This window comes from Halteromyces radiatus, assembly GCF_025201355.1.
Source record: "Halteromyces radiatus strain CBS 162.75 chromosome Unknown BX664scaffold_1, whole genome shotgun sequence".
In the NCBI taxonomy this organism is placed as follows: Eukaryota; Fungi; Mucoromycota; class Mucoromycetes; order Mucorales; family Cunninghamellaceae; genus Halteromyces; species Halteromyces radiatus.
The window spans coordinates 2,825,933-2,849,910 of NW_026251687.1; the positions used below are offsets into that span (position 1 = coordinate 2,825,933).

The window sequence follows — 23,978 nt, forward strand, 5'->3', positions numbered from 1 at the left end:
TAATTTTTTATCTCCACCTTTTTCTTTTTTAAATTTCTCTTCTTTCCTTTTTTTTTTTTTTTTTTTTTTTTTAAGATTTCTCTTCTTTTCTTTTCTTTTCTTTTTTTTTTTTTTTAAGTTTGATACCTCAAGTCAATCAACATGATTATTCTCACACGTTTTTCAGCTCATAGTACATCAACGACGGCAACATGGATGACATTGGGCAGACAACGATTATGGTACAGTAGTCAAGGGTATAGCCATCTTAGTGCACGAAAGCAATCGTTTATTGCCAAGACGGGTACATATCCTCAAGGCTTCCGAGCGTCTGGTGTAGCGTGTGGGATTAAGAAGAATGGCAACAAGGATGTGGCATTGGTGGTATCTGAACGGCCATGTTCAGCGGCGGCGGTGTTCACGACAAATGCATTCAAGGCAGCTCCTGTCATGGTCAGCAAGCAAACACTTCAAGACAATGATCACCAGAACATTTATGGCGTAGTGACGAATTCTGGATGTGCCAATGCAGTGACGGGAGCTCAAGGTATGGTGAATGCTCAAAGGATGCGTGGAGTGATGGATGAATTGACAGGTCATGTCAACTCGGCCTTAGTAATGTCAACAGGGGTTATTGGACAACAACTCAACATGGACAAACTAGAACCTGGAATTCGACAGGCTTACCAAGTCTTATCAGCAGATCATGATCAAGGTTGGATCAAAGCGGCAGAGGCATTTATGACGACGGATACTTTCCCCAAGTTATTGTCTGGTTCTTTCAAGGTTAACAATGGTACGTTCAGCATGGCGGGTATTGCGAAAGGTGCTGGTATGATTCATCCCAATATGGCGACGTTGCTTGGTTTTGTGGTCACGGATGCTCATGTTGCGCCTGGATTATTACAAAAGGCTTTGACTTATGCAGTTGATCGGAGCTTCAACGCTATCAGCATTGATGGGGATATGAGTACCAACGATACTATCTCTGTCTTGGCAAATGGTGCTAGTGGTGTGATCATTGATGATGAAACCCATCCTTCCTATCTATTATTCCGTGATCGTCTGACTGATTTTGCTGCTGAATTGGCTCAATTGGTGGTGCGTGATGGTGAAGGCGCGACAAAATTCGTCACTATCCATGTCAAGAATGGTGAATCCTTTGAATCTGCAAAAAAGGCGGCTTCTCATATCTCAACCTCCAAACTCGTCAAGACTGCTCTTTATGGACAAGATGCTAATTGGGGTCGTATTTGTGCAAGTTTGGGACACAGTGGTGTTACCGTGGATCCTACCAAAGTCAGTGTGACATTTATACCTAGTGATGGTTCCAAGCCCTTACCGCTGATGATCAAAGGTGAACCCGAAGTTGTGGATGAAGTCCGTGCATTGGAAATTCTCAAGATGGAAGATTTATGGATCGAAGTTGACTTGGGTTTGGGATCTAGTGATGCCAAGTTTTGGACGTGTGATCTCAGTCATGAATATGTCACTATCAATGCGGATTATCGTTCCTAGTCATAGTTTTTTTTTTTTTTTTTTTTTTGAAACATCATAGTATGAATAAAAAAATACGAAAAGTAGATCGAAATTGTACACTAATCAATACAAATAATATGTCTTCAATCGAAATAATATAATATGATACTGTCTTTAATCGAAATAATTATTAGAAGAAAAAATTCAGGTTTTTGAAAGGAAAAAAAAAAAAATTAAAATATACAAGAGAATCAAGGAGTAGAATATAAAATGGAACTATATATACAGAGGAAGAGAGGGAGGAAGTAGAATGTGTATGTATTGAGTTTTTTTTTTTAATTGTATACTAAGGGATAAGGAAAGGTCAATAGGATCGTCATCTTGAAGGAAGTTTACTGTCGTTGCTATTTGATAACTTATGCATGGATAAATATTGTTGAAGAGATAATTTGGCCTTGACAGGTTTGGCTGCAGGTGTTGTGAGATCTAATCCGTGGTCTTTGTTGAGTAATGAAGATTCCGCCGAGTTGGTAAACATAGTTGATGTTGTTGATTTTGATGTTGAAATAATAGTAGTGGTTGCTGTCATCGCTGTGATTGGATCATCACTATAATCTACGGTATTGAGAGTAGTTGAACTGTCATTTATCACTAAATCTTTTGTTATTGCAGTATGATCCTCATCTTTTTCCATCCCACTAATCGATGATGATTTTGTTGGACCAGGTGATTTTATTAAAGTAGTGTGTTCGTCATTCCAAAAGTCTAATAAAAAAAACCGGGAAAAAAAGTGTTAATCACATTCTACAAAGATATTTTTTTTTTGTTTGTCAAGTTTACCATCAGTCATACTCTTTTTTCGATCAAGTGTACTTTCAAAAGGTAGTGTTGATGGTCGTGAATTTGCGGTTTCTGCCAAATAAGCCTTCATCCAAGCCTTCTTGCATGGTAATCTGCCAGTTGGTAAGCTTTGTTCTTGTTTGTTAAGTTGTATTGGTGATTCGATTGTTTTCTTTTCTTCCACTTTTGTTGTAACATGTGCTAATGGTGGTATAGAATATTTGTGATGTTGAACAGGATTTGTTGATTGCGAACTTGGTAAAGAGGCGAAGAAGAGATCATTTTTGGCGGCCACACTAGTTGTTGCAATATCTGCATGACTCTTTTTGCTACGTCGACGCTTATTTGCCCCAATGGTCTTGGAAATTCGCTGTTGTTGATGTTCATCATATTGGGATGAGGAGGAAGGTGATATTGTCGATATATTATCTTTAGATCGTCGTTGTTGTTGGATAGTGGTAATATCATCCGATTTAATCTCACTACTGCTATTCGTTCGTTGTCTTCGTTGTTGTCGTTGTTTTTCCTTTTTGGTGGTTTTCGAGCAGATTTGCTTGAGGTATTCCACAAAGCATTGATCCTTATCTTGGCAGGCACATTCGCTAAATTCTTCTTGGAATACAGCTAACATCTTCTTCAATTGTTGATTTTTGGTGTTATCCATAATAAAAAATTGTTGTTGCTGTTGTTTTTGATGTTGTTGTTGTTTTTTCCAAAAGTTGAAAATATCCCATATAACAGATCCTTGTAACCATTCCCAACCAATAGATATTTCTTCACCTTTGTCAATATCTTCCATAGTAAACAAACCAAGATGCACAGTTTGATCGTCCTTGTTGTTGGGTAAATTGATACACTTTGTCCTAGCATTTGGGTAACATGAGCGCCGTACAAATCGAGAATCGTTTCCACAACATCTAGCATCAATCATCAAGTCCAGAGAAGGATAAAAGAACATCTTATCTTCAGGTGTATGTAATAACTGATACAGGGAAGTAGTATCATTCTTATAATCAGATTTGATAGAGATTTCACCATTGATTTCCATCAAAAATCGTTGTTCAGGTACATGGATTTCAGCAAATACACCATTGCGGACAGAGGGATCGTTTTTGTTGTTCGTTCTACCCAAAAGAGATTTCCAAATAGGATGTACAGATACCTTTGGGATGGAGGGGGCTAATGTCGAAGAATCCATATTTGTAACCATATCAGTATGAATACCGTTTATTTGCCATTGATCATAAGCTCTTTTCATTGTTTGTTTCACCAGTTTGGACTTTATAATATTTCGAGAAATCTGTTCAAATTTGGTTCTTGTTCGGGTTGAAGTTGTAGAATAGTCATACGGGGTAACTATTTCATCATCATCTTCACTATCTTCATTATTGTTTTTCAAATCATCATCATAGAGTATTGAACGTCGTTTCAGCGATTGCCTTTTATTGGATAACGGAAGTTCTTGCTTGATTGTTGTTGTGTCAGTTGTAAATACATTTTTGGAAATATCCCGAAGGTCGCCTTTTGTATATTTTTTGCCGAATAGTTTTTTGCCCAGGTGATGTATTTTATTCTGTTTGACAGCAAGTTGTTGTTGTTCTCGTTGTTGTATGTCTATTGTTGAATGCTCTTCTTTTTCTTGTTGTTGTTGTTGTTGTCGTAATGGAATTGTTGATATTGCAGTCGTAGTCTCAGTAGCCATTGGATCACCTTCTTGATATATACAAGAGCCGCAGATATATTGTCGAGGAAGATGCTGAGAGGTAACGTTCATACAATTGCCATGTTGCCAGGTAAGACATTTTTGGCATTGGATAGTAAAGTCATCATCTTCTTTATAACCGCATGGACAGCGTATAATAATATTGTCGTCGTCAGTAGTCAGAGGGGTACGAGATGGTTTTGAATGGAAGGAAGTTTCCGGATGTATCTTTCCACGGTTGGTAGGTTTTGGCATCGCATCCAGACTATATTTCTATTTTTTATTGCTTTGAAGAAAAGTACTATCAAAATAAGTGTCAGTAAAAAAAAAAAAAAAAAAAAAAAAAAAAAAAAGGTTAACTAGGATCTAAAAAAGAGAAGGTCTTTTGCTATATTCATATATATGATTCGCTTTACATGTGTTGTTTTTCTTGTTAACAGTACAAGTAAATAAAATGTCAAAATAAACCAGTATTCAATGGTTCATTTGGAAGATGCCAAAGAAACTGAAGAGGTGAAGAAATAGATAGAAAAAGAAAAAAAAAAAAAAAAAAAAAAACGGAAAAAAAGAATAAAGAAAAAAAAAAAAAAAGAAAAGCAGAAATCTTTGAACCTTGTAAGCTTCACTTTGAAACTGCGCCCATTGTCCATTGATAAAAAGTTCATCATCACCATACCCGTTATTATCCATCATCAGTTCACCTAAATATCACCATTTAACCATTATCATTTTACCCCCTTTCCTTCAAGCATACATTTTATTGGAAAAACGGTTTTTTATTTGTAAATATCAAAAAAAACTGGGCAAAAAATTGTATACAAAATGAATGATAAATATGTAAAAGATATTTATCGGTTAGACTTGGCAACACGTTCAAGTTCATCCTTCTTCTTGATGGCGTAAGAGTTGGAAGATCCCTTGGCAGCGTTGATCAATTCATCAGCGAGGCATTCAGCAATGGTCTTGACGTTACGGAAAGCAGCTTCACGAGTACCAGTGGTGAGAAGAGCGATGGATTGGTTGACACGACGGAGAGGAGAAACATCGACAGCTTGACGACGGACAGTACCTTGAGAACCAATACGAGTAGAGTCTTCACGAGGACCAGTGTTGATGATAGCATCGACGAGGACTTGGACGGGGTTTTGGTCGGTCAACAAGTTGATGATTTCAAAGGCATGTTGAACAATACGAGCAGCCAACAACTTCTTACCGTTGTTACGACCGTGCATCATAAGGGAGTTGGTCAAACGTTCGACAATAGGGCACTAATAATAAATAAATAGTAATTATAATAACATAAGGAATCAATATCATATAATATATATATATATATATATATTAAATTATTTATAACTTACTTGAGCCTTACGGAAACGCTTAGCAGCAAAACGACCAGCAGTGTGGGGCAAGTACACATGTTGACGGACTTGGATGTAATCTTGGAGAGAGATATCCTTAACTTCAACATCTTCATAAGACCACTTGTTGAAAAGCTTGCGAGAGCCATCAGCGCTGGCCAAGACGTCAGCAGGTAAGTTCAAAGCAACCATGACTATATATAAAGATATAAAAAAAAAAGAAGATTTCTATAGGTCAATATCGAAGTTTATCTGTATGTATATATTATAATGATATCGAATGTGTATATGAATTTCTTTGAATCGTTTATATAAAGAAAATCAATTAAAAAGAAGATAGGATGGATGGATGGATGGATGGATGAATGGTATAGATCATTTACCTTGAATTTTGTAAAGAGGAAGGAAAAAAAAAAAAAAAGTGTGGACACACGATATATTTCGACCAACTAACCAATGAATGGTTCGGTCGGAATGCAAACCACTCGATCTCCCCTTTTCTCTTTCCGGCGTTATCCACTTTTTTTAGGATCTGATTTTTTTTTTTTTGTTAGTTTTCCTTCTTTTCTTTCCATTTATTTAATTTTTCTTTTCTCTTTTATACATATATTCCCCCATCTTTTTTTTTTTTTTTTGTGCAATGAATAGAAAAAACTCTGATGTGTGTGATATCCCAACGGACGATGCTGAAAATACTGAAGTATTAGAAGAAGGTTCAAGAAGTATATTGATGGGTATTATCAAACAACTTAGTAAAGATATGGATTTATCAAGAGTTACTTTACCTACCTTTGTATTGGAACCAAGAAGTATGTTGGAAAAGATTACTGACTTTATGGCTCATCCTGAATTAGCTGAACAGTAAGTTAAAATATATTTAATATATTTAATACATTATACATTATATTTCTTACTGATATTATTATTATTATTATTTATTATCATAAATATATAATAGAGCTTCTGTTTTATCCGATCCAACGGAAAGATTTGTTGCTGTGGTGAAATACTTTTTATCTGGATGGCATATTAAACCAAAGGTAATTATATATTATTTTTATATATATATATATTTAATAGTTTAATTCTATATTTTTTTTTTTGTTAGGGTGTGAAAAAACCATACAATCCTATTCTTGGAGAATTTTTTAGATGTCGATATGAATTCAAAGATGGATCTCAAGCTTACTATATTGCAGAACAAGTATCTCATCATCCTCCTGTATCGGCTTATCATTATGCAAATCCTGAACATGGTATCATTATTGATGGTGAAGCTAGACCTAAAGCTCGATTCCTTGGTAATAGTGCTGCTACTATCATGTGTGGTTATTCTCGTCTTACTTTTGCTAAGCATCATAATGAAACTTATGAAATCACCAATCCAAATGTTTATGCTAGGGGTGTTTTATGTAAGTCAAAAATAAAAAGAGAATATCTATAGAATAATTGATGCATTAACCTCCCTCTTTCTTTCTTGTTTTCTTTCTGTCCCTCCCCTATTCATTCTTCTCCTCCTTCCCATCTTTTTTTTTTTTAAGTTGGAAAGATGTTGATGGAATTGGGGGATCAATGTACTGTGAAATGTGTTACCAGTGATTTGATTGCGGAGCTGGACTTCAAAACCAAAGGATTCTTCTCTGGACAATACCATGCAGTTGTGGGTAAGATTAAGAAAGCATCGACTGGAGAATTATTATATGAAATCTCTGGTACTTGGACAAGTGAACTTTTTATCAAATCTGTCAAGGTAAAAGAAAGGATCATCATTATCATAGTATATATACATTAATAATTTTCCTTTTCTTTTTTTGTATGTGATCATGGGGCAATTGTTTTTGGTTGGGCTTATAGAACAAAGTTAAGGAACCGCTGTTCACAGTCAAAGGGGCAGTGATACATCCAAAGATAGTGGAACCTGAGGAAAATCAAGAAGAAAATGAATCAAGAAGGTAATAATAAAATGAAAAATGATTGAATATACTGAATATTTTCTATTCATTATGATAGATTATGGTCTGGGGTGACAAAAGGATTGAAAACAAATGATTTGGATGGTGCCACCGCTGCGAAAACTGCTATTGAACATTCTCAACGTCAATTACGTCAGGAACGGGAAAAGAATGGTACACAATGGACTCCACGATTCTTCTCTATGCTGGAAAATGGTGATTATCAATTCACTCATCGAACAAAGTAAGTCTGTTTCCATATTAATATCAATCATAAAAAAAAAAAAATAATCTCATCATTCTTATCTTTTTGTAGAATCGATTATGTAAATCATCCTGATAGAGCTAATCAAGAAATGAAACAAATTATCTTTAGTCAACCTCATCAACCATCATTGGCAACAACAACAACGAATATGATTGTTCAAGATGATAAATCCGAAAAACTATACTCATGCAATAACCGATGCTCTATTGAACCTTCTGTAGCTGTTTAATGGCCAGTACCTATTTTTTTTTTTTTCATACCCTGAATTTTTTTTTTATTTATTTTGACATGTATCTATTGTTTTTTTTGTTATCTTTTACAATAAACTGTTTACAATATAAATATATAAAGAAGAATACCAAATACTATAAAAAGAAACATTTTATTTGATTTCTATATAGATTAACTGATAAGACTAGACTAAATTTTTTCCACATTCTTTGAGATCATGGCAATCATCTTGTTCCCCACCACGTTACTTTCAGCAAATCGATCTTGAAAGAAGGAGGCAGTGCCAGAAAACCGTTTTTCATATCCATCCATACTACCTAATTCTACGCATTCAGCCCATCCACGTGCACAGGTAACAAATTCCATATCATCAGGTCGAATTTCTTTTCGGTATAATGCTGCTTGAATAGCATCTTCTAACATATGTTCACTTCGATATAGATATTCAGTAATACCCCTATCAAGAAAAAAAAAAGATTAATTCTAGCTTTCCCCTTAATTAGTTCTTTGTTGTCACTTACATCCATAATCGGAATAAGGGTGTTTGACAAACCATATGTTCATAAGGATTCAAACCTAAAGTATACCAACAATCCACCATGGCTAACAAAGATAAATGAGAGTTAGGTTCACGTTTTTCCTTGGGCATCTTGGATAATGAAAATTCATCAAGAATTTCATCTGATAATAAGATAGGCACATGATCTTTTTGTAATCCACCAAATACAAATGCATTGGCCTATGCAAAATAAAAACGTTAGTATCTTGCTTCTTTTTTTCTTTTTTTTTCGCTTTACCGCTTGGATCCTGGCACGGAATTCAGTTTCCTTTTCTTGTATCATAAGTTTGAATAGATCCGCAACAGAACGAGCATATTGAGCAATTTGAATCTTGGCAATTGGGTTCATAATAGCAAGACCTAATAATAATAAGAATAATAACAATAATAAAAGTATCATAAGTATCGATCGACCCCTACCGTAATCTTTTTTTTTTTTACCTGCATAAACGTGCCATTTATTACTATAGATACGTAATGCCACATTCACTTTAACATTTTCGATTCCACCGACAAAATGAGGAATCAACCACTATATAAATATATATAAAATCATTACAGTCATTTATCCTTTTATTTGATTTTATCTCAACTTACTGGGAATTGATTATTTGCTTTCCATGCACTTCCCATACTATATATATATATATATATAAAAGTTAGTCATCGCTACCATCATCATCATTATTATTTTACCTTAAGAAAGCAGCATGAGTAACTGCCTGAGTATCAGCTGTGATTCGATCATGTTCTTCAGCAGAGAGATGTACCATATTGGATTCAAAACATGACAAAATACGTAGCACCAATTCATATTTATCATCTGTGGCTCGAGCGCGAGTTACCACCAGTGGTTGTCCTTTAGGGTTAACACCAGGGCCATGCATAGAGTGACAAGATATAATATGAACATCAGATGGTAAATGTTTGATAAAAGCATTCACTTCAGGTTGTTTGACAGATGTCTATTATCAATAAATACAATTTAGTTCATTTCTTTTTTCAGGGTATAATTTTTTTGTATTACTTGGCCTGCAACAATGGCATCTATCTTGGTTGCTAAAAAGAAATAAACAAACAAATAGAATATAAGTCATGTTTTATTTCTATGTATAGCTCTCTTCTATTAACGTTTGCTTTACCAGGTCCATATTTTGCCACAACAGCTTCAATATGTTCAGCTTCTACAGCATACATGATCCAATCGCATCGTCTCGAGATATGGTAACCATCAGGTAACACTTTGATGTCGCTATCTATATAAAAGAAAAGAATATATAAAATTCGTGTATCCTTGAATATATATTCTGTTCCTGTCAAGTCAATTTACTCTTACCTTTGTATTCTTCCTTGAGAGCTTCATATTTTTCAGGTAAATCACAAACGAATACTCTATATAGATCACAAAACAAAACAAAAAAAGCGAATAAATATATAATATAAAAACAGAAAGATCAAAAGCTTGATAAATATATATCTCAACTTTACTGTTTCCAGCCAGCAGCTGATAATCGTTGCGCGTAAAATCTACCCATACCACCAGCCCCAATGATGCCTAGTTGAGTTGTGTCCTTTTCATTATTGTCAAGTTCCTTCATGAGTAAACTATGTATTGATATATATGGAAAAATAAAAAAATAGAAAAAAAAGAAAAAAAAGAAGAAGAAGAAGAAGAAGAGAGGGTGTTATATATAAAAGAAAGGGAGTTGAACCCTTTTTCTGGTAGGAAAATCTTTTTTTCATTTTTTTCGGCTTGCTTTTGAACTCTATTGAATTTCCGCCACGCCATGAGGACAACTTGACAACAAAAAGGAGGATGTTCATAAAATAAAAATGAACAAAAGGATAATAATAAAATAAACAAGGAATCTATATTTTGATCATGACAAATATATATAGATATAAATGCTTCTAAACAGTCTCATCAAACAATAGACGATTTTTTCGGAAGTCATCCTTGTTCTCTTTTATAGAACAAAGTATTATTTTTATCCGGACTGGTGTTGAGATGTGTTCAGGGTTTCCGTTTCCTTATTCATCCCATGCTTTTTTTTTCTATTATGTGAGGAGATGATCATTATAGTAGATGCAGTGGATTCCTTTGGTATTGCTTATGAAAAAACCTTTGTTTTGTAAAAATCAGTAGAATATCACAGGGTCATTGAAGCCAATGATTTCTTCTTGTTAATTTCAAAAGAATCCTACCTTGACCAATTAAGTGAGAAAGTGTGAGTGTATGTGACATCTGTGTATGTGTGTGTGTGTGTTAGAATTCGAATCACTCTTCATCTGCTCTATTTGAACTATTTCCCTTTTGTTTCCCGCCATTTTTTTTTAGTTGCTCTTTTCTTTTCTTTTCTTTTTTTTTTTTTTTTTTTTTTTTTTTGTTTTTTGATCTGAACATCCAAGCATGTTCGTGACAGAATCTTCACTTGGACATGCCATAGAAACCATTGAACTGATCCAGTCTGTATATTATGGGGATGAATTCCGATTCCGTAACAAGAGCGACCAGCTTTTATACGACGAACTGGTTGAATATCGTGAAGCATGTACTTTACAAGATAGACTCGATAATATCAAAGAACATACCATTTCTTTCCAAGTCAGTATCCATCTCGCAGACGACAACGATGAAACTCCTTTGATCTTGGTGGTCGATATCATGATATGGCTAACTGAACCACAACGATGTGACATGAAGATTTCGACGACGCAACAGAGCCCCTGGTTACATCGATCCCTCCATGAACAGTTATCAGCTCTTTTTGACGCCCACTGGAAAAAGCATTATAAAGAACATATCGACAAAGATGACCGTGCATCTCTGATTATGATGGTTCTAGACGAATTATCAACTATAGCGGCACCTATTCTAGAAGCATATACTCAACAGCAACGACAACAACAACAGCAACAACAACAACAAGAATCAGCTGGTCCTGTCAAATGTATCCGTGAATGGCTTTGGTTACCCATGATATATACCAAGGAAAAAAGAGGTCATATTGTCTCTTGGGCACCCAATTATGATATCACTGGCATTTTGATGAGTGGAAAACCAGGCATGCTTTGTTTGGAAGGAACAGAAAAGGTAAATGGAATAAAAAAGCAATGATTATGATGTTTTGAATCGAATTCATTGAACTCACTTTTTTTTTTTTTTATTACAAGTCGGTGGCATCTTTCATTAACGATATCAAGACCATCTCATGGGCAGATATTCCAGCTGGACATAAAAAGATTTCGACTAAATATCAAGAACGATTTGAATGTGATAATATGGATACATTCAATCAAACCATTCGAAAATTCAAGAATATGCAGGAACTCAAGTTTGATACCTCGGGCAAATTTCGAAATCATAGTGATTTGGTCATGTTGAAAAAATGGATGACTGAACACAACGTGGATTATGCTTTTGGGCATTTGTTTGATTACAATTAGTATTTTATATAGATTAGATACAGTTTGTAGATAGATTAATTAATTGATTCAAAATTTCTTGTCGGGTCACGAGAAAATAGTTATGTTATAAATAAAATATCGGTCTTTGCCAAAGTGGATGTCTCATTACCACTTTTTTCAGATATCGCTCTTGAGTATATCAAAACACATTGATTGATGATTGATGATTGATGATTGATGATATCAATAGAAGCTTTCTTGTTCTTTATTATAGTCTTCTTAATGGTCATAGCTAAATCAATAATTTGGTTGTTCTCAACAGCAAAACCTGTTCTTTTTTCTTGCATTGTTTGTCATCACTCTTTTTTCTATAATCAATGCAAATCAATCATTACCCGATGACTGATAAAAATAATAATAATTTACATCTCTTTCTATTCTTAGCATCCCTATGAAAAAGAACCAAACTATTGTGGAAAAGGTAAAAATTTGTTTGTTTTATCTATCATCAATGAAAAACAATCACAATCGTCCGACGATTGATAAAAAGGACAGCTCCTTTTATTCTTAGCGTCATCATGAAAAGGAACCTACCCTCTATAGAAAAGGCAAGATCTTTTTTCATTACCTTTTCCTATATAGTAAATAAAACAATCATCATCATCCGATGACTGATAAAGAACACCCCCTTTTATCCTTAACATCCCATGAAAAAGAGCCAACTTACCATAGAAGCTTTCTTTTATTTGTTTAGCATCACTATTTCCTATAATAAATAAAAAGCAATCATCATCAGATGAGTGATAAAAAGAACATACCCTTTTTGTTTCTTAGCATCCCTATGAAAAAGAACCAAACTATTGTAGAAAAAGTAAGCTCCTTTTTTTCATTGTTTCTTTTTTTCTATCATGAATGAAAATCAATCACCATCATTATCCGATGACTGATAAAAAAAAAAAAAAAAAGAAAAACAAAGAAAGAATTAACAACCCCTTTTTATTCTTAGCATCCTCAGCAAAAAATTTATCATTTTCTATAAAATACTCCTCCATGATCTTTCTTTATTTCTTTGTCTTTTTCTTTATCCTTTTCTTATTTGACATTCATACACTGTCTTGATATATTATTTGATCATCTATCGTACAAATCATATTATGGTAAGATCCTTTTTTTTTATTTGGTCAACAAGAAGAATGAAACTAACTCCTTATATATACTTTTGAATTAGTGATTCTATGATCCAAAATCGTCTTTTTGTTTTTCTTTTTCAGCGAGAAAAATAAAAAGATGATTTTGGATCATATTCGGTGGCTAGAAGGATTTGGAAGCTTGGCTATCAAGAGTGATTCGAAACTGTGCGTCGTTCCAATGAATGAAAAGGTTGAGCACGATTGCGGCGGGGAGATTCATAAGCCTAGCATTATTCCATTTCTTTCTATGCTTGAGCTATATGCTTAATCCGGGTAGCAAAAACCTGCGACGTTTAAACTTCGGTTGTAAGTATCAAAAAAAAAAACGACTACTTACTCATCATATTTCTCTTTCTATTCTTTTTTTTTTTTTTTTTTTTTTGTATATTCTCTTTTTGGTATAATCAATACAACGCAAATCACACTTTTTTCACCCGCAAATCATATTATTCAATTACGCAAATTATTTATTCCTCTCCGCCAATTCTTATGAAAAAAACAGTACTGTCACTCCTTTTCTTCTTCTTCTTCTTCTTCTTCTTCTTCTTCTTCTTCTTCTTCTTCTTCTTCTTCTTCTTCTTCTTCTTCTTCTTCTTCTTCTTCTTCTTCTTCTTCCTCTTCTTCTTGTATTCAATTTGGATTTTTTCTTTTGTCATCTATTTTCTACCTTTACAATATTTTATTTCCTATTTTTGCAACATCTTATTTTTCAATTCTGTCATTTATTATTGAATAAAAGTGTATTGAATGATGAACTATAATAAAATGATAATGTATGTAACAATAATAAATAAATAAATAAAAAAAAAGAGGTGATGATGAGGGTAACGAATAGAAGACAACTAATGATGATGAAAGAATAGAATAATACACAAAAAAGAAGAAGGAATAGATAAAAAAAAAATGTATGTATGTAAAAAAAATAGGGACAAACTATACTAATAATACAGCATTGATACACCCATCATTTTCAGGATTGTTTGTAACTTGAGCATATTTCCCCCAAACAACCTTACCACCAGTTGTGACCAAACCCAATTCAGATACATTGACTTCCAAGACAGTACCTTTTGTAATAACACCAAGTTGAGTATACAGAGGAGATTGAGGATTTTTCTTAACACCAATAATGGGTAATTGGAAAGTAGCTTTGAGTTCAGGATGAGTAACATGAGCCTTTTTGAATCGTAAACCCATAGGTCGAATGAATCGTTCGTATTTTGGAGGTTTTCGAGTGAATCCATCACCAACAAAGGTAGCTTTAGTGACCATACGTTTCCATGACTTGGTTTTGCTTTTTCCGCTTTTCACCACCTTGAACATTTCATCTTCGGCCATACCACGTACAGCTGGGAGAGGTACTGCCCATTTACCAGCCTTTTCCTTACGCTTTTGCTTAACCATATTGGATAATACCTTGGCACGATCTTCTCCTTCACGATCCAATAGATAAGTAGGTACGGCTCCTTCAGGAATAGCATCTGCCGATTTTTGCTTGGCATTCTTTTCTTCGTGTTGCTTGATGGCTTTCTTCATTTGAATCTTTTCCGCATGTCGTTTCTTGTTGTGAAGTTTGGCCCGCAATCCATGAACCTTTTGTGCGAATTGAGAGTTCTTGTGTGCCATACGTGCTTCCCTCTTACGTCTACAAAAAAAAAAGAAAATATATATTAATATCCATTTATCCTTGTTTTTTCCACCGTATATGCTTACTTTCGTTCTTCATGATCGAAACGACGACCATGTCGTTTGATGTGTTCTTCAATATGCTCGTTTTGAGGCTACAAAAAAAAAACAAAGAATAATGAGTGTTATAGATCAAGTCAAATAAAATATTAAATCATCTTTTCTTATTTTATTTTGTAGAATGTATAATATTTACCATCTATGGATCAAAAAGTAATAAAGAAAAAAAAGGAAAAAAAAAGGTATGGAAAATAAAAAAAAAGTGGAGGAGTAAAAAAAAAAAAAAAAAAAAAAAAAAAAGGGAATAAAGGTGTCACAGCCAAAAAAAAGGGAGTATAAAAAAAAAAAAAAAAGAGACAGAGGAATAAGCCACCGGATGGCCAATAAAAATGAATCGGAAACCAAACCAATAACCAAAAGAGTATTACAAATTGTTCTCTGTCTTGAAAGTATCCCATGCTTGATTGAGAACAGTAAATATGCCACTAGCAATCATACGTTGTTCTACTGTCACAGTTGCTGGTAACTATAAGAGAGAGAGAGATTATCATCAGAATACAATCTATCTATTGTCTATATATATATATATATATATATTACCTTATCAGGATGTACTTTTCCAATAGCCTTGAGATAATTGATTTTGCATTTCTTGGGTTGAATCAATTCACTCATTTGAATACTTTTCCAATTTGCTTCTGACCATAGTAAAGTATCCAAAGTTGCCAATAATGCCCGCAGATTTGTTTCCTTGCCTTGTTTCCATTTCGCTATTCTTTCGTTCACTTGATCTGTCTTGGCCAACCTTTCTGCATCATCCGCATCTTGTTGTGCCGCCTGTGCTCGCATTGCTGATACTGCCTTGCTCTCGCTATAATCATTAACAATCTTAGGTGTTTTTTTCCTAGCTGGAGATGGTTTTGCAGGTGGTGATCCGTGTACAATTCTTCGACATCTTGCCAACGCTTGATTCACCTTGATATTGCCAGTCCCTTCCCATTTGGTCAATTCTTCATACGTGGCTAAAGCTTGTGAGTACTTTTCCATATGTTCCAGAGCTTCTGATTTTCGATGTAATGCCTTGATGATTTGATCTTTTGCATTGATTTCAATACCACCTTGTGTCATCACATTTCCTTCTGCCATATCACCAGCTATATCCAGAACTATATCACAATCTTCAATGCATTGTTTGTAATGTCCCGTTTTCAATCTTGTCATAGCGCGGTTGTTACTGAGAAGAATAGAATGATAGTGTCCAGTAGGTAATAGTTCAATTGCTTCTGAATAGGCCACTTCCGCATCCCCAAATTGTCCCAGTTTGTAGAGTTCGTTTCCTTTCTGACGACATTCTGTTACTAATGTTAGAACAGTAGGCGAGGCTTCAACAATAGTTCGAGTAGGTTGTTTAGTTGCAGGTGCAGTTCTTGTTCCATTAATTGCTGAAGGAGTTTGTTTCTGTTGTTGTTGTTTCTGTTGTTGTTGAGGCTGTCGTCGTCGCGATGGGGAAATGTACTGCTTATCATCATCATCATCATCATCATCTGCTACTAGTCGTGATCTAAAGACAGGTTTTTGTTGGCGTTGTCTTTCTTGTTCCTTTTGTTGTTTGCGTCGTAAAGCTTCCAGGTGACGTCGTTCCTCTTCCATCCTTTCAATCATTTGTCTATCCGGCCTATCATTGCTATTTTCGTTATCGTCATCGCTGTCAACAAACTTTTCCATAGTGCCCGACCCATTGCTATCATTGATAACACCATCTGTTGTTGACCAAGATTCGTCATCATTATTACTTTCCGTCATCCACTTGGGTCGTCCTTGTCGTTGTTGCGTTTGTTGTACTTTGTATTCTTCCATGGCTTTTGATATTTTTTGTTTTCCAGATTTCACAAGGAGACTAGCATTCTTGTAAAAATAACCACCCAATTCAGTTGCCTGTGAGACGAGTCGTTCTTTTTGTTGTTGGAAAGAAGTTTCTGATGTAGCTGAGGAAGGCGTTGAGGTTCCATCATCGTTATCTTGTACATTAGTCTTTTGTTGTTTGTTGTCATGTTGTTGTCGTCTTAGAGCTTCCGTCTGTTGTACTATGAGATCAATAGCCGATTGTAAATCAATATTACCGCTGGCTTCCAATGCAACTTGAGATTCTTCCACACCAAATCCCATATCAACCAGCTGCGCAAGAAGCGAATCATGTTGTTGTTGTTGTTGTTGTTGTTGTTGTTGTCGACCATGTTCATTATTATTCTGATTGGATTTTTTTGTTGGATCAGGAATGGATGACCTTTGAGACAAGTCATCATTGGATTCAAGTGTATCAATCGAATTGTCCTATAGTAACAAAACCTCAAATAAGTTGAATGTCTAGAGGATAACATATAGTAACTTACAATATGCTTGATTGATTTGCTGACAGGTTGTGCCAAAAGACCTAGAGGATTGCTTTCATCATCATCATCATCGTCATCATTATATTCACCATATTCCATAGGGACACTGGATGATGGATTGGAATCAACTGTATTTGTAACGTTCATCAAGGAATCCATATCGAACGGATCCAATGGTATATTATTATTATTGTTGTTGTTGTTATGATCAGATTGATCAACGGAAGAAGTAACAGAGGAAGTCTAAATACAAGGGGAGAAAGAAATGAATATACTATTTTTGGACTTTGTTGGTTTTATCACTTACATTGACAGTTTCTGGAGATAATAAGTCAAAATTCCATGGGCTACTCGCACCTGAACTCGAAGCAGTTTCTACTGTTTGGGATCGCCTAATATTATGAAGAAGAAAAAGAACGAAGTAGGTATGAAAGGAAAGGTTAGAAAAACGTCAAGTCCTAGATTTTTTTTTTTTTTGGTGGGAACTTACAAAGCATTCAATGGAAGATTAGATTGTTGTTTCGACTTTGACTTGCCAAAAGGATCCAGCAATTCATCTAAAGAGTCAAGAGCATTTGTTGTTGTTGTTGTTGTTGTTGATGTTGTTGTAGACGATATATTATTTGATATTTTTGGACTTGGAGCAAGTGGTTGTTGTAATGGTCTTGGTGTTGTTGCTATACTGGATGTTGTAGATGAAGATGATGAAATTGAGTTGTTAGCAGATACACGAGTAATAGAAGGAGAAGAAGAAGAAGAAGAAGAAGGAATAAGTGTTGTTTGCTGTTGTCGTTGTTCTTGTTGTTGGAGACGCTGCTGATTGAGGGAAGGTGCAGTGTTGGGTTTTGAAGAAGAAAAAGAAAGCAGGTCGGCAAAGACATCATTCGATTGCTTCGGTTGTTGTTTTCGTTGCTGTTGTTGGGAAAAGTTGTTGTCTGACCAGTTAAGGTCAAGCAGGTCATCCATCTTATTCTTCTTTTTGTTGTAGGATGAGTTGAAAAAAAATGAAAGAAAAAAAAAAATGAAAAATGAAAAACAGGCGATACTTCACCCTGTTTTTTATAAGCTGACTTCCAAACCAAAAAAGGAAACAAGTAAAATTCAATCTGTCATTATGGTATGGTAATGATATATTATGATTTTTATTCAAAAGAATTTAGAAAGGGATGTATCTAATCTAAGAGTTGAAGAATGTGTATTTCTATTTTGTAAAAAGGGTATAATAGATTCAGTAGGTCCATCGATTTGAATTGGTGTCATAGTTTCTATGATATTAGTTGGCGATTTCTTTTTCTATTAGCGTTTGGTGTGGAAACAAAAAGGAGAAGTCAATATACAATACAATGTTATTTATATCATCATCATATTATTTACTCTTTCTCATTACCTTTGTTTTCAGTTTGATATCCCATGTCGCTTCAGTCAAATAGTCTTCCAGTTGTTCATCCAACGATTTGTCCTCTCTAACCATCTATAATACATATATTGATATTTAAATTAATAAAGACAACCGCCAAAAAAAAAAATACTCTTTTTGTATACGTATATGTGAAGGATGGAGAAAAGAAAATATGACTTAAAATATATTACCTGGATATAGTCAGACGCAGTACAACCAAAAAGAAGAGAAGCATTGGCGTCATACATGGCCAGTTCCAAAGGATGATCTTGATTCGGGCAGAAAACAGTCATTCGTAGGGAAAACTGGTATCGTTTTGGAGGATGAGTTAAACAACGATTGCAGTAATAATTCATGTCATCTTGATAGGGTTGTTGTTTCCTTTCCAGTTGTAATTGTTGTTGTAGTTGGCCTGGTGGTCCTATTGCAGCTTGCTGTCTTTGTTGTACTGTTGATCTGGTTGGTCCTACTGGTATGATTTTGCTTGTACAAATGTCACATGTGATAAACAGTAATTGATCGATACTAAGAATCTTACAATTATAAAGCATATAATAAAAGAAATGTAATTGTGGAAAGAGAGAGAAATAAAATCAGTGGAAGATGCTTACTCTTTTTTCTTTTTCCACTTCCGGTCTTTCAAAATCCATGAGAATAGAAGGTCAATGCACAATCTAATCGCCATCGAAAAAGTTAAACCAAAACAAAATAAACATTTCAATCAAAAAAAAAAAAAAAATAGTATAAATGATTTATTGAAGATCAAAAACAACAAAAAAAAAAAAAGATAGTATAAAATGATTTATTGAAGATCAAAAAGAATAAACTAAACTATTAAAAAAATATACACTATTCTATTCATCATCACTTTCTACATGCCGTCGTTTGTGTCGCCTTACTACTACTTCTTCTTCTTCTTCCTCTTCTTCTTCCATTTCTTCTTCTTCTTCCTCTTCCTCTTCTTCTTCATCCGAGTGTCGACGTCGATATCTATCCATACCACTTTGCTTGACCTGTGCTAAACGTTGTTCGCGTTCCCGTTCTTCTTCTTCATCGTAATCTTCATCATCCACCACAAAGTCTTCATCATATGCATCGCCACGACCTACATAACCACCAGCTGTAGTACCTCGTTCTTCATCACGTATACCACCAACACGAGAAGATACACCATTACCACGACGACGTCCTCCACCCATGTTTTCTTCATCTTCGCCATAGTCGTAATCTTGATGTCGCCCACTATCGTCAAATTGTAATTCAGCACGTCGACGTTGACTTTCTAGTTTTTTGGCTGCACGTAATCGTTCATTTTCTTGAGCTTCCAATTCTTGCTTTTGCTTTTCAGGGTCCATATCCGTAAAGAACATTTTTGTTCTTGTTTTCTTGACGTGCTTGCCAGCAATATGTGCCGTCAGATGTCGATGAGTCAAACTATGTACATGACTTGGTTGGAAGGTCATATGATCGGTGAATTGGGTATGACTCTCCAGTACGCCGGATGAGGTCTGATGTGCTAGTAAAAAGGTGTATTCTTGTCCACTCATTGATTTGGTCACTACGTCAAAGCATTCTTGGCCAATCATCAGTGATCTTGATCCATCCTCCCAATCCACAAAATGAGCATTGGATTCTATTTTCTATAGAATAGAAAATCAAAATAATAATAATAATAATAATAATAATAATAAAAAAAAAGGATGAGATACAAACGATGATCTTCCACAGTCTTCATCTATATACCTCATTTCCATTTTCATCAAATCGTTGACGCCACCGTATGGTAGATTCTACTTGTTGTCGGATGGATTCTAATTGTTCAGCTTCGGTCATTCCTTCTTCCACTTCAAGTTGTAATGTATTGGCATCAAATGGCTTCATGTCGATATCCAAAAATCGTGGTAATTTGGCCAAAAAATACTAAATAAAAAAAATAATAATAATAGTCCCATAAGATTAATATAACTTGATTTTTCATCATCCTATTTTCTTACCTTTCCATCTTCACTATTGGGTATGGGTAATGCTGGCATGTTCAGTTCCACTTCCACACGTTGCTGTTTTCGAGCCATATCATATTCATCTTCGCCTAATTCTTCTTCTTCATCATAGAGAATTCCATCTTCTTGTTGTTGATCTCGAGATTCATCTTCTTCAACATCGGATATAGTATGTCTATCAAAAGCAGCCATGAGTATTTTTTTTTCTTTTCTCCAAACTATATGTCAAAAGTACTTGATGTTTTTACCTTTCTGCGCGTTTTTGTAATCGTCGTTGTTGTCGTTTGGCTACAATATCTTCTTCTTCTTCTTCTTCCTCGCTTCCAAACAGATCGTCTACTGTATTTTGTTGTCGAGTATACATAATAGCATCACTACCAGCGTCCGAGTCGTCGTCGTCGTCGTCATTGTCAGAAACAGTTGTTTGTGGTCGTTGTGTTAAAGATGGAGGTTGTGGTGAGGTTTGACTTTGTTGAGATGTTTGAGACCGTCCGTCATCAATATCAGAAGCTTCATCGTCTGAACCAAATAAATTTGTAAAATCTTGATCGTCTGACATTTTTTATATATGAGTGTTGTAATTTAGAAAAGTGTAGATAATTGAAAGGTCGGTAAGAGAAAGAGAGGAGAGTCAACAAGAAATGTTGTAAAATAAATTCGATAAACGAGTCACCGCATGTTTGATCCCAACACCGCATTTGGAAAATAGAGACAATTTGATTGGTTAATCTCATGGACACATTCAATGTAAAAATATATTGGCATAAATAATATTCAAACTATTCTGCGTAAATCATCAGGACAACGGATCCTTTTTTTTTTGTTTTCCACACATAACCAGGTGCTAAAGGTAGATATCTATCATACCTTTTACCTCTTGATATCAGCAAGCAATAATCATAAAATAAAAAAAAAAAAAATAGGTAATTATAAAACAAATGAAGAATCTATAATTATTATTGACGTACCTTGGTTATCACCTTATGTTGTTGTTGATCACATCAAAAACAATTAGAAAAGCTTTTTCAGCCTGCTTGTCCTTTGTGATCCCTAGTATTTGGGTTGCCTTTTCTGGTATTTGGCGATGACACTATATTGCAGCTAGTCATCGGGAATTGGCTGTGAGAAATAAAAAAAAAAAAAAAAGGTTGGGAACGCGGGGTTCCTGACCCTCACTCTTATCTTTCTCTTTTACATTTCTTTTTACTTTTTTTTTTTTCTTTCTTTTTTTGTTACCAACGACACAATGAAGGCTGATGCTTCATTAGCAAAAACATATCCCCAAGTCTATGAAATGGTTGAATTCCATAACAAGGGTAAAGCGCCCCACTGGACTGATTATGTTTCCAAAGATCTAGTCTTGGCAGAAGTGACTCCGGGACAAGTCGTTTGGGAAATGGAAGTCAAGGAATCCCATTGTAACCAGTAAGTATTCGATAAGGAAAGGATAAAAAGAGAGGAACCATAGTATTCTAGTTGACATCGAATTTATTATTATTATTTTTTTTTTTCTTCTGCGATAACATAGACTTGGTAATCTTCATGGTGGATGTGTTGCGACTTTGATTGATATTTGTACTTCTTTTGTTACCTTGGCCCATGAAGGTAAAAGAAAAAAAAAACGAATATCTTGATGATGCTATTCTTCTTTCTTCGACAATAGAGAATTGAAAACTCTGATAATAATTTTTCCTTTGGTTGATGATAGGCAAGTCTAAATGGAGATCGATGGGCGTATCCACTGATTTGTCAGTCAGTTATTTTCTTGGTATTCCTGCTGGTGAAACTATCCGAATCGTATGTACTGCCAACCGAATAGGCAAGAACTTGGCAAGTATTCGTTCTATGATCTACAACTCGAATGGACAAATCTGCTACTCTGGCTCCCACACTAAATTCAATATAGATTCCCGATTATAGTATTTAGATATGTTCCCCATCCTTCTTTTAGAAAATAAAATAAAATAAAATATCATATTATATGCGTTTTTGATTACGAAATAATATTGTATTCATAAAAAGAAATTAAAATAGGAAAAAAAATAATATAAATGATAGTAGTCATAGATGATCTAAATGGTTTTTATTGTTTCAAATATTGGACATGATGTTGAATGTGATCAGTAATAAAAGAAGAAATAAAGAAGTAACTATGATCATAACCGTCTTGATAGCGAATTTCCCATTCATGAGAACGACCAAGGTCTTGTACAGTTTGTTTCAAAGTGTCAATCTTGAGTTCACGTTCTAAAAAGTTATCCGCCGTTCCCTAGCAACAAAAGTATAGACAAGTTATTGACTTAGACAAGTTATTGACTTTTTTTTTATAAATGTTTTAGTATCCTTTAGCTTACCACATCCACCAGAACATTAATTCTGAGATTATTCAATTTCTTGAGTAGTTCCACCGTATCGTATTGTTTCCATTCATCCTGATTAGGACCTAGATAATTGGAAAATGCTTTTTGACCCCAAGGACAATTAATTGGGTTGGCAATAGGTGAAAATGCAGACACAGTCTAATGATGAAATAAAAAAAAGATGTAAATATGTTCTGTGTACTGAAATTATTCTTCTTTTACCTTGTAAGATGTCAAATTCTTCAAATAGATTGTCAATGCACCATGACCGCCCTACATACAATCAAAGAACCAATAAATGGACGAATGAAATGAGTTTAGCATATCCAATGCTGCCATCTATATTTACCATCGAATGACCCATAATCGAAACATGTGAACCATCCTATTTTTTTTTTTTTAAAAAAAAAAAAGATGAATGATCAACACATTTTTTTTTTAATTTTTAGATAGTCAGTTATTCGTACTTACAATAGGTAATTGATTATTCACCAAGTCAGGGAGTTCTTTGGTAATATAAGAATACATGCGATAATGTTTGGCCCATTTAGGTGCTGTAGCGTCAAGATAAAATCCGGCACCTTGAGATGTGTATCAAAAGCATAATACAAAAAAAAAAAAAAAAAAAATTAGGCACCGTCAATCATACCGAGATTCACCCCACACATAAAAGAAAGAAGGGTTACCAGTTCCAAAGTCCCAAGAATCATTATCCCCTTCAATGTTGACGCCACCTAATAAAGAATAAAGAGAAGAAAGAGACCATATTAATATTAACACGCGTCCACAGACATGCACATGTTGATCGCTTTATAATATCCCGTTAGAGAACTTACGAGGAGAAGTATCAGGAGCAATAAGAGCAATACCATGTTTCGCAGCTTCAGCAAGAGCACCACTTTTTTGAATAAAGTTATCTTCAGTGCATGTCAAACCAGATAAAAAATAGATGGCGGGCACATTGCCTTGTTCTGCTTCCTTGGGAAGAAACACATTGTATTTCATGTTGCAGGACAATTCAACGGATTCGTGTTCATATTTCACTACATGACCACCAAATGCCTTGTTGCGTGAGATTTCCTTTTGAGACATTCTAAAAAGTGTGATAAGGGAACGAAAGAGAAGAAAGAAGAGTTAAAGGTTTGGGAGAAAAAGAAAAAAAAAGAATGGAGAC

The 23,978-nt window shown here is 34.7% G+C and overlaps 12 protein-coding genes across 12 annotated transcripts; 4 read left to right on the plus strand and 8 right to left on the minus strand.

Moving 5' to 3' along the window:
* The first annotated feature begins 106 nt into the window (after positions 1-106).
* On the plus strand, positions 107-1,533 carry BX664DRAFT_321603 (ArgJ family protein). Its single transcript, XM_051543321.1, has one exon. The coding sequence runs from the start codon at positions 142-144 to the stop codon at positions 1,495-1,497; it is 1,356 nt and encodes a 451-aa protein (XP_051405137.1). The 5' UTR covers positions 107-141; the 3' UTR covers positions 1,498-1,533.
* BX664DRAFT_354965 (uncharacterized protein) lies at positions 1,508-4,529 on the minus strand. The gene is made up of 3 exons (XM_051547775.1): positions 4,417-4,529; positions 2,299-4,301; positions 1,508-2,223 (listed from the first exon to the last, which is right to left on the minus strand). Exons 2-3 carry the CDS (start codon positions 4,253-4,255, stop codon positions 1,835-1,837), a joined length of 2,346 nt encoding a protein of 781 aa, XP_051405138.1. The 5' UTR covers positions 4,256-4,301; positions 4,417-4,529; the 3' UTR covers positions 1,508-1,834.
* Positions 4,530-4,799: 270 nt separating this feature from the next.
* BX664DRAFT_321606 (40S ribosomal protein S5) lies at positions 4,800-5,778 on the minus strand. The gene is made up of 3 exons (XM_051543322.1): positions 5,745-5,778; positions 5,362-5,555; positions 4,800-5,268 (listed from the first exon to the last, which is right to left on the minus strand). Exons 2-3 carry the CDS (start codon positions 5,551-5,553, stop codon positions 4,849-4,851), a joined length of 612 nt encoding a protein of 203 aa, XP_051405139.1. The 5' UTR covers positions 5,554-5,555; positions 5,745-5,778; the 3' UTR covers positions 4,800-4,848.
* A 202-nt stretch (positions 5,779-5,980) lies between these two features.
* BX664DRAFT_321608 (uncharacterized protein) lies at positions 5,981-8,007 on the plus strand. Its single transcript, XM_051543323.1, has 6 exons — positions 5,981-6,222; positions 6,320-6,401; positions 6,470-6,773; positions 6,903-7,111; positions 7,216-7,313; positions 7,372-8,007. The coding sequence occupies exons 1-6, from the start codon at positions 6,002-6,004 to the stop codon at positions 7,559-7,561; spliced, it is 1,104 nt and encodes a 367-aa protein (XP_051405140.1). The 5' UTR covers positions 5,981-6,001; the 3' UTR covers positions 7,562-8,007.
* BX664DRAFT_321612 (uncharacterized protein) lies at positions 7,992-10,083 on the minus strand. Its single transcript, XM_051543324.1, has 10 exons — positions 9,860-10,083; positions 9,708-9,763; positions 9,514-9,627; positions 9,399-9,430; positions 9,068-9,336; positions 8,969-9,005; positions 8,813-8,903; positions 8,610-8,731; positions 8,334-8,551; positions 7,992-8,269 (listed from the first exon to the last, which is right to left on the minus strand). The coding sequence occupies exons 1-10, from the start codon at positions 9,967-9,969 to the stop codon at positions 8,002-8,004; spliced, it is 1,317 nt and encodes a 438-aa protein (XP_051405141.1). The 5' UTR covers positions 9,970-10,083; the 3' UTR covers positions 7,992-8,001.
* A 681-nt stretch (positions 10,084-10,764) lies between these two features.
* Positions 10,765-11,963, plus strand: BX664DRAFT_382090 (uncharacterized protein). The gene is made up of 2 exons (XM_051549016.1): positions 10,765-11,465; positions 11,546-11,963. The coding sequence occupies exons 1-2, from the start codon at positions 10,782-10,784 to the stop codon at positions 11,816-11,818; spliced, it is 957 nt and encodes a 318-aa protein (XP_051405142.1). The 5' UTR covers positions 10,765-10,781; the 3' UTR covers positions 11,819-11,963.
* Positions 11,964-13,657: 1,694 nt separating this feature from the next.
* On the minus strand, positions 13,658-14,868 carry BX664DRAFT_289726 (30S ribosomal protein S8e). The gene is made up of 3 exons (XM_051541852.1): positions 14,852-14,868; positions 14,683-14,750; positions 13,658-14,614 (listed from the first exon to the last, which is right to left on the minus strand). The coding sequence occupies exons 1-3, from the start codon at positions 14,852-14,854 to the stop codon at positions 13,903-13,905; spliced, it is 783 nt and encodes a 260-aa protein (XP_051405143.1). The 5' UTR covers positions 14,855-14,868; the 3' UTR covers positions 13,658-13,902.
* Positions 14,869-15,228: 360 nt separating this feature from the next.
* BX664DRAFT_255676 (uncharacterized protein) lies at positions 15,229-18,011 on the minus strand (the record flags this gene model as incomplete). Its single annotated transcript, XM_051540425.1, has 5 exons — positions 15,229-16,939; positions 17,032-17,288; positions 17,359-17,437; positions 17,536-17,602; positions 17,684-18,011. The coding sequence occupies 5 exons, from the start codon at positions 18,009-18,011 to the stop codon at positions 15,229-15,231; spliced, it is 2,442 nt and encodes an 813-aa protein (XP_051405144.1).
* A 159-nt stretch (positions 18,012-18,170) lies between these two features.
* Positions 18,171-19,032, minus strand: BX664DRAFT_321619 (uncharacterized protein). The gene is made up of 3 exons (XM_051543325.1): positions 18,636-19,032; positions 18,433-18,516; positions 18,171-18,338 (listed from the first exon to the last, which is right to left on the minus strand). Exons 1-3 carry the CDS (start codon positions 18,993-18,995, stop codon positions 18,192-18,194), a joined length of 591 nt encoding a protein of 196 aa, XP_051405145.1. The 5' UTR covers positions 18,996-19,032; the 3' UTR covers positions 18,171-18,191.
* A 259-nt stretch (positions 19,033-19,291) lies between these two features.
* On the minus strand, positions 19,292-21,050 carry BX664DRAFT_377398 (Leo1-like protein-domain-containing protein). The gene is made up of 4 exons (XM_051548771.1): positions 20,693-21,050; positions 20,439-20,619; positions 20,188-20,364; positions 19,292-20,084 (listed from the first exon to the last, which is right to left on the minus strand). The coding sequence occupies exons 1-4, from the start codon at positions 21,001-21,003 to the stop codon at positions 19,299-19,301; spliced, it is 1,455 nt and encodes a 484-aa protein (XP_051405146.1). The 5' UTR covers positions 21,004-21,050; the 3' UTR covers positions 19,292-19,298.
* A 603-nt stretch (positions 21,051-21,653) lies between these two features.
* On the plus strand, positions 21,654-22,448 carry BX664DRAFT_321623 (HotDog domain-containing protein). The gene is made up of 3 exons (XM_051543326.1): positions 21,654-21,869; positions 21,973-22,049; positions 22,153-22,448. The coding sequence occupies exons 1-3, from the start codon at positions 21,691-21,693 to the stop codon at positions 22,362-22,364; spliced, it is 468 nt and encodes a 155-aa protein (XP_051405147.1). The 5' UTR covers positions 21,654-21,690; the 3' UTR covers positions 22,365-22,448.
* Positions 22,449-22,492: 44 nt separating this feature from the next.
* BX664DRAFT_321624 (Alpha/Beta hydrolase protein) lies at positions 22,493-23,943 on the minus strand. The gene is made up of 7 exons (XM_051543327.1): positions 23,641-23,943; positions 23,491-23,538; positions 23,276-23,385; positions 23,154-23,189; positions 23,027-23,077; positions 22,799-22,963; positions 22,493-22,713 (listed from the first exon to the last, which is right to left on the minus strand). The coding sequence occupies exons 1-7, from the start codon at positions 23,894-23,896 to the stop codon at positions 22,528-22,530; spliced, it is 852 nt and encodes a 283-aa protein (XP_051405148.1). The 5' UTR covers positions 23,897-23,943; the 3' UTR covers positions 22,493-22,527.
* Between the last annotated feature and the right edge of the window lie 35 nt (positions 23,944-23,978).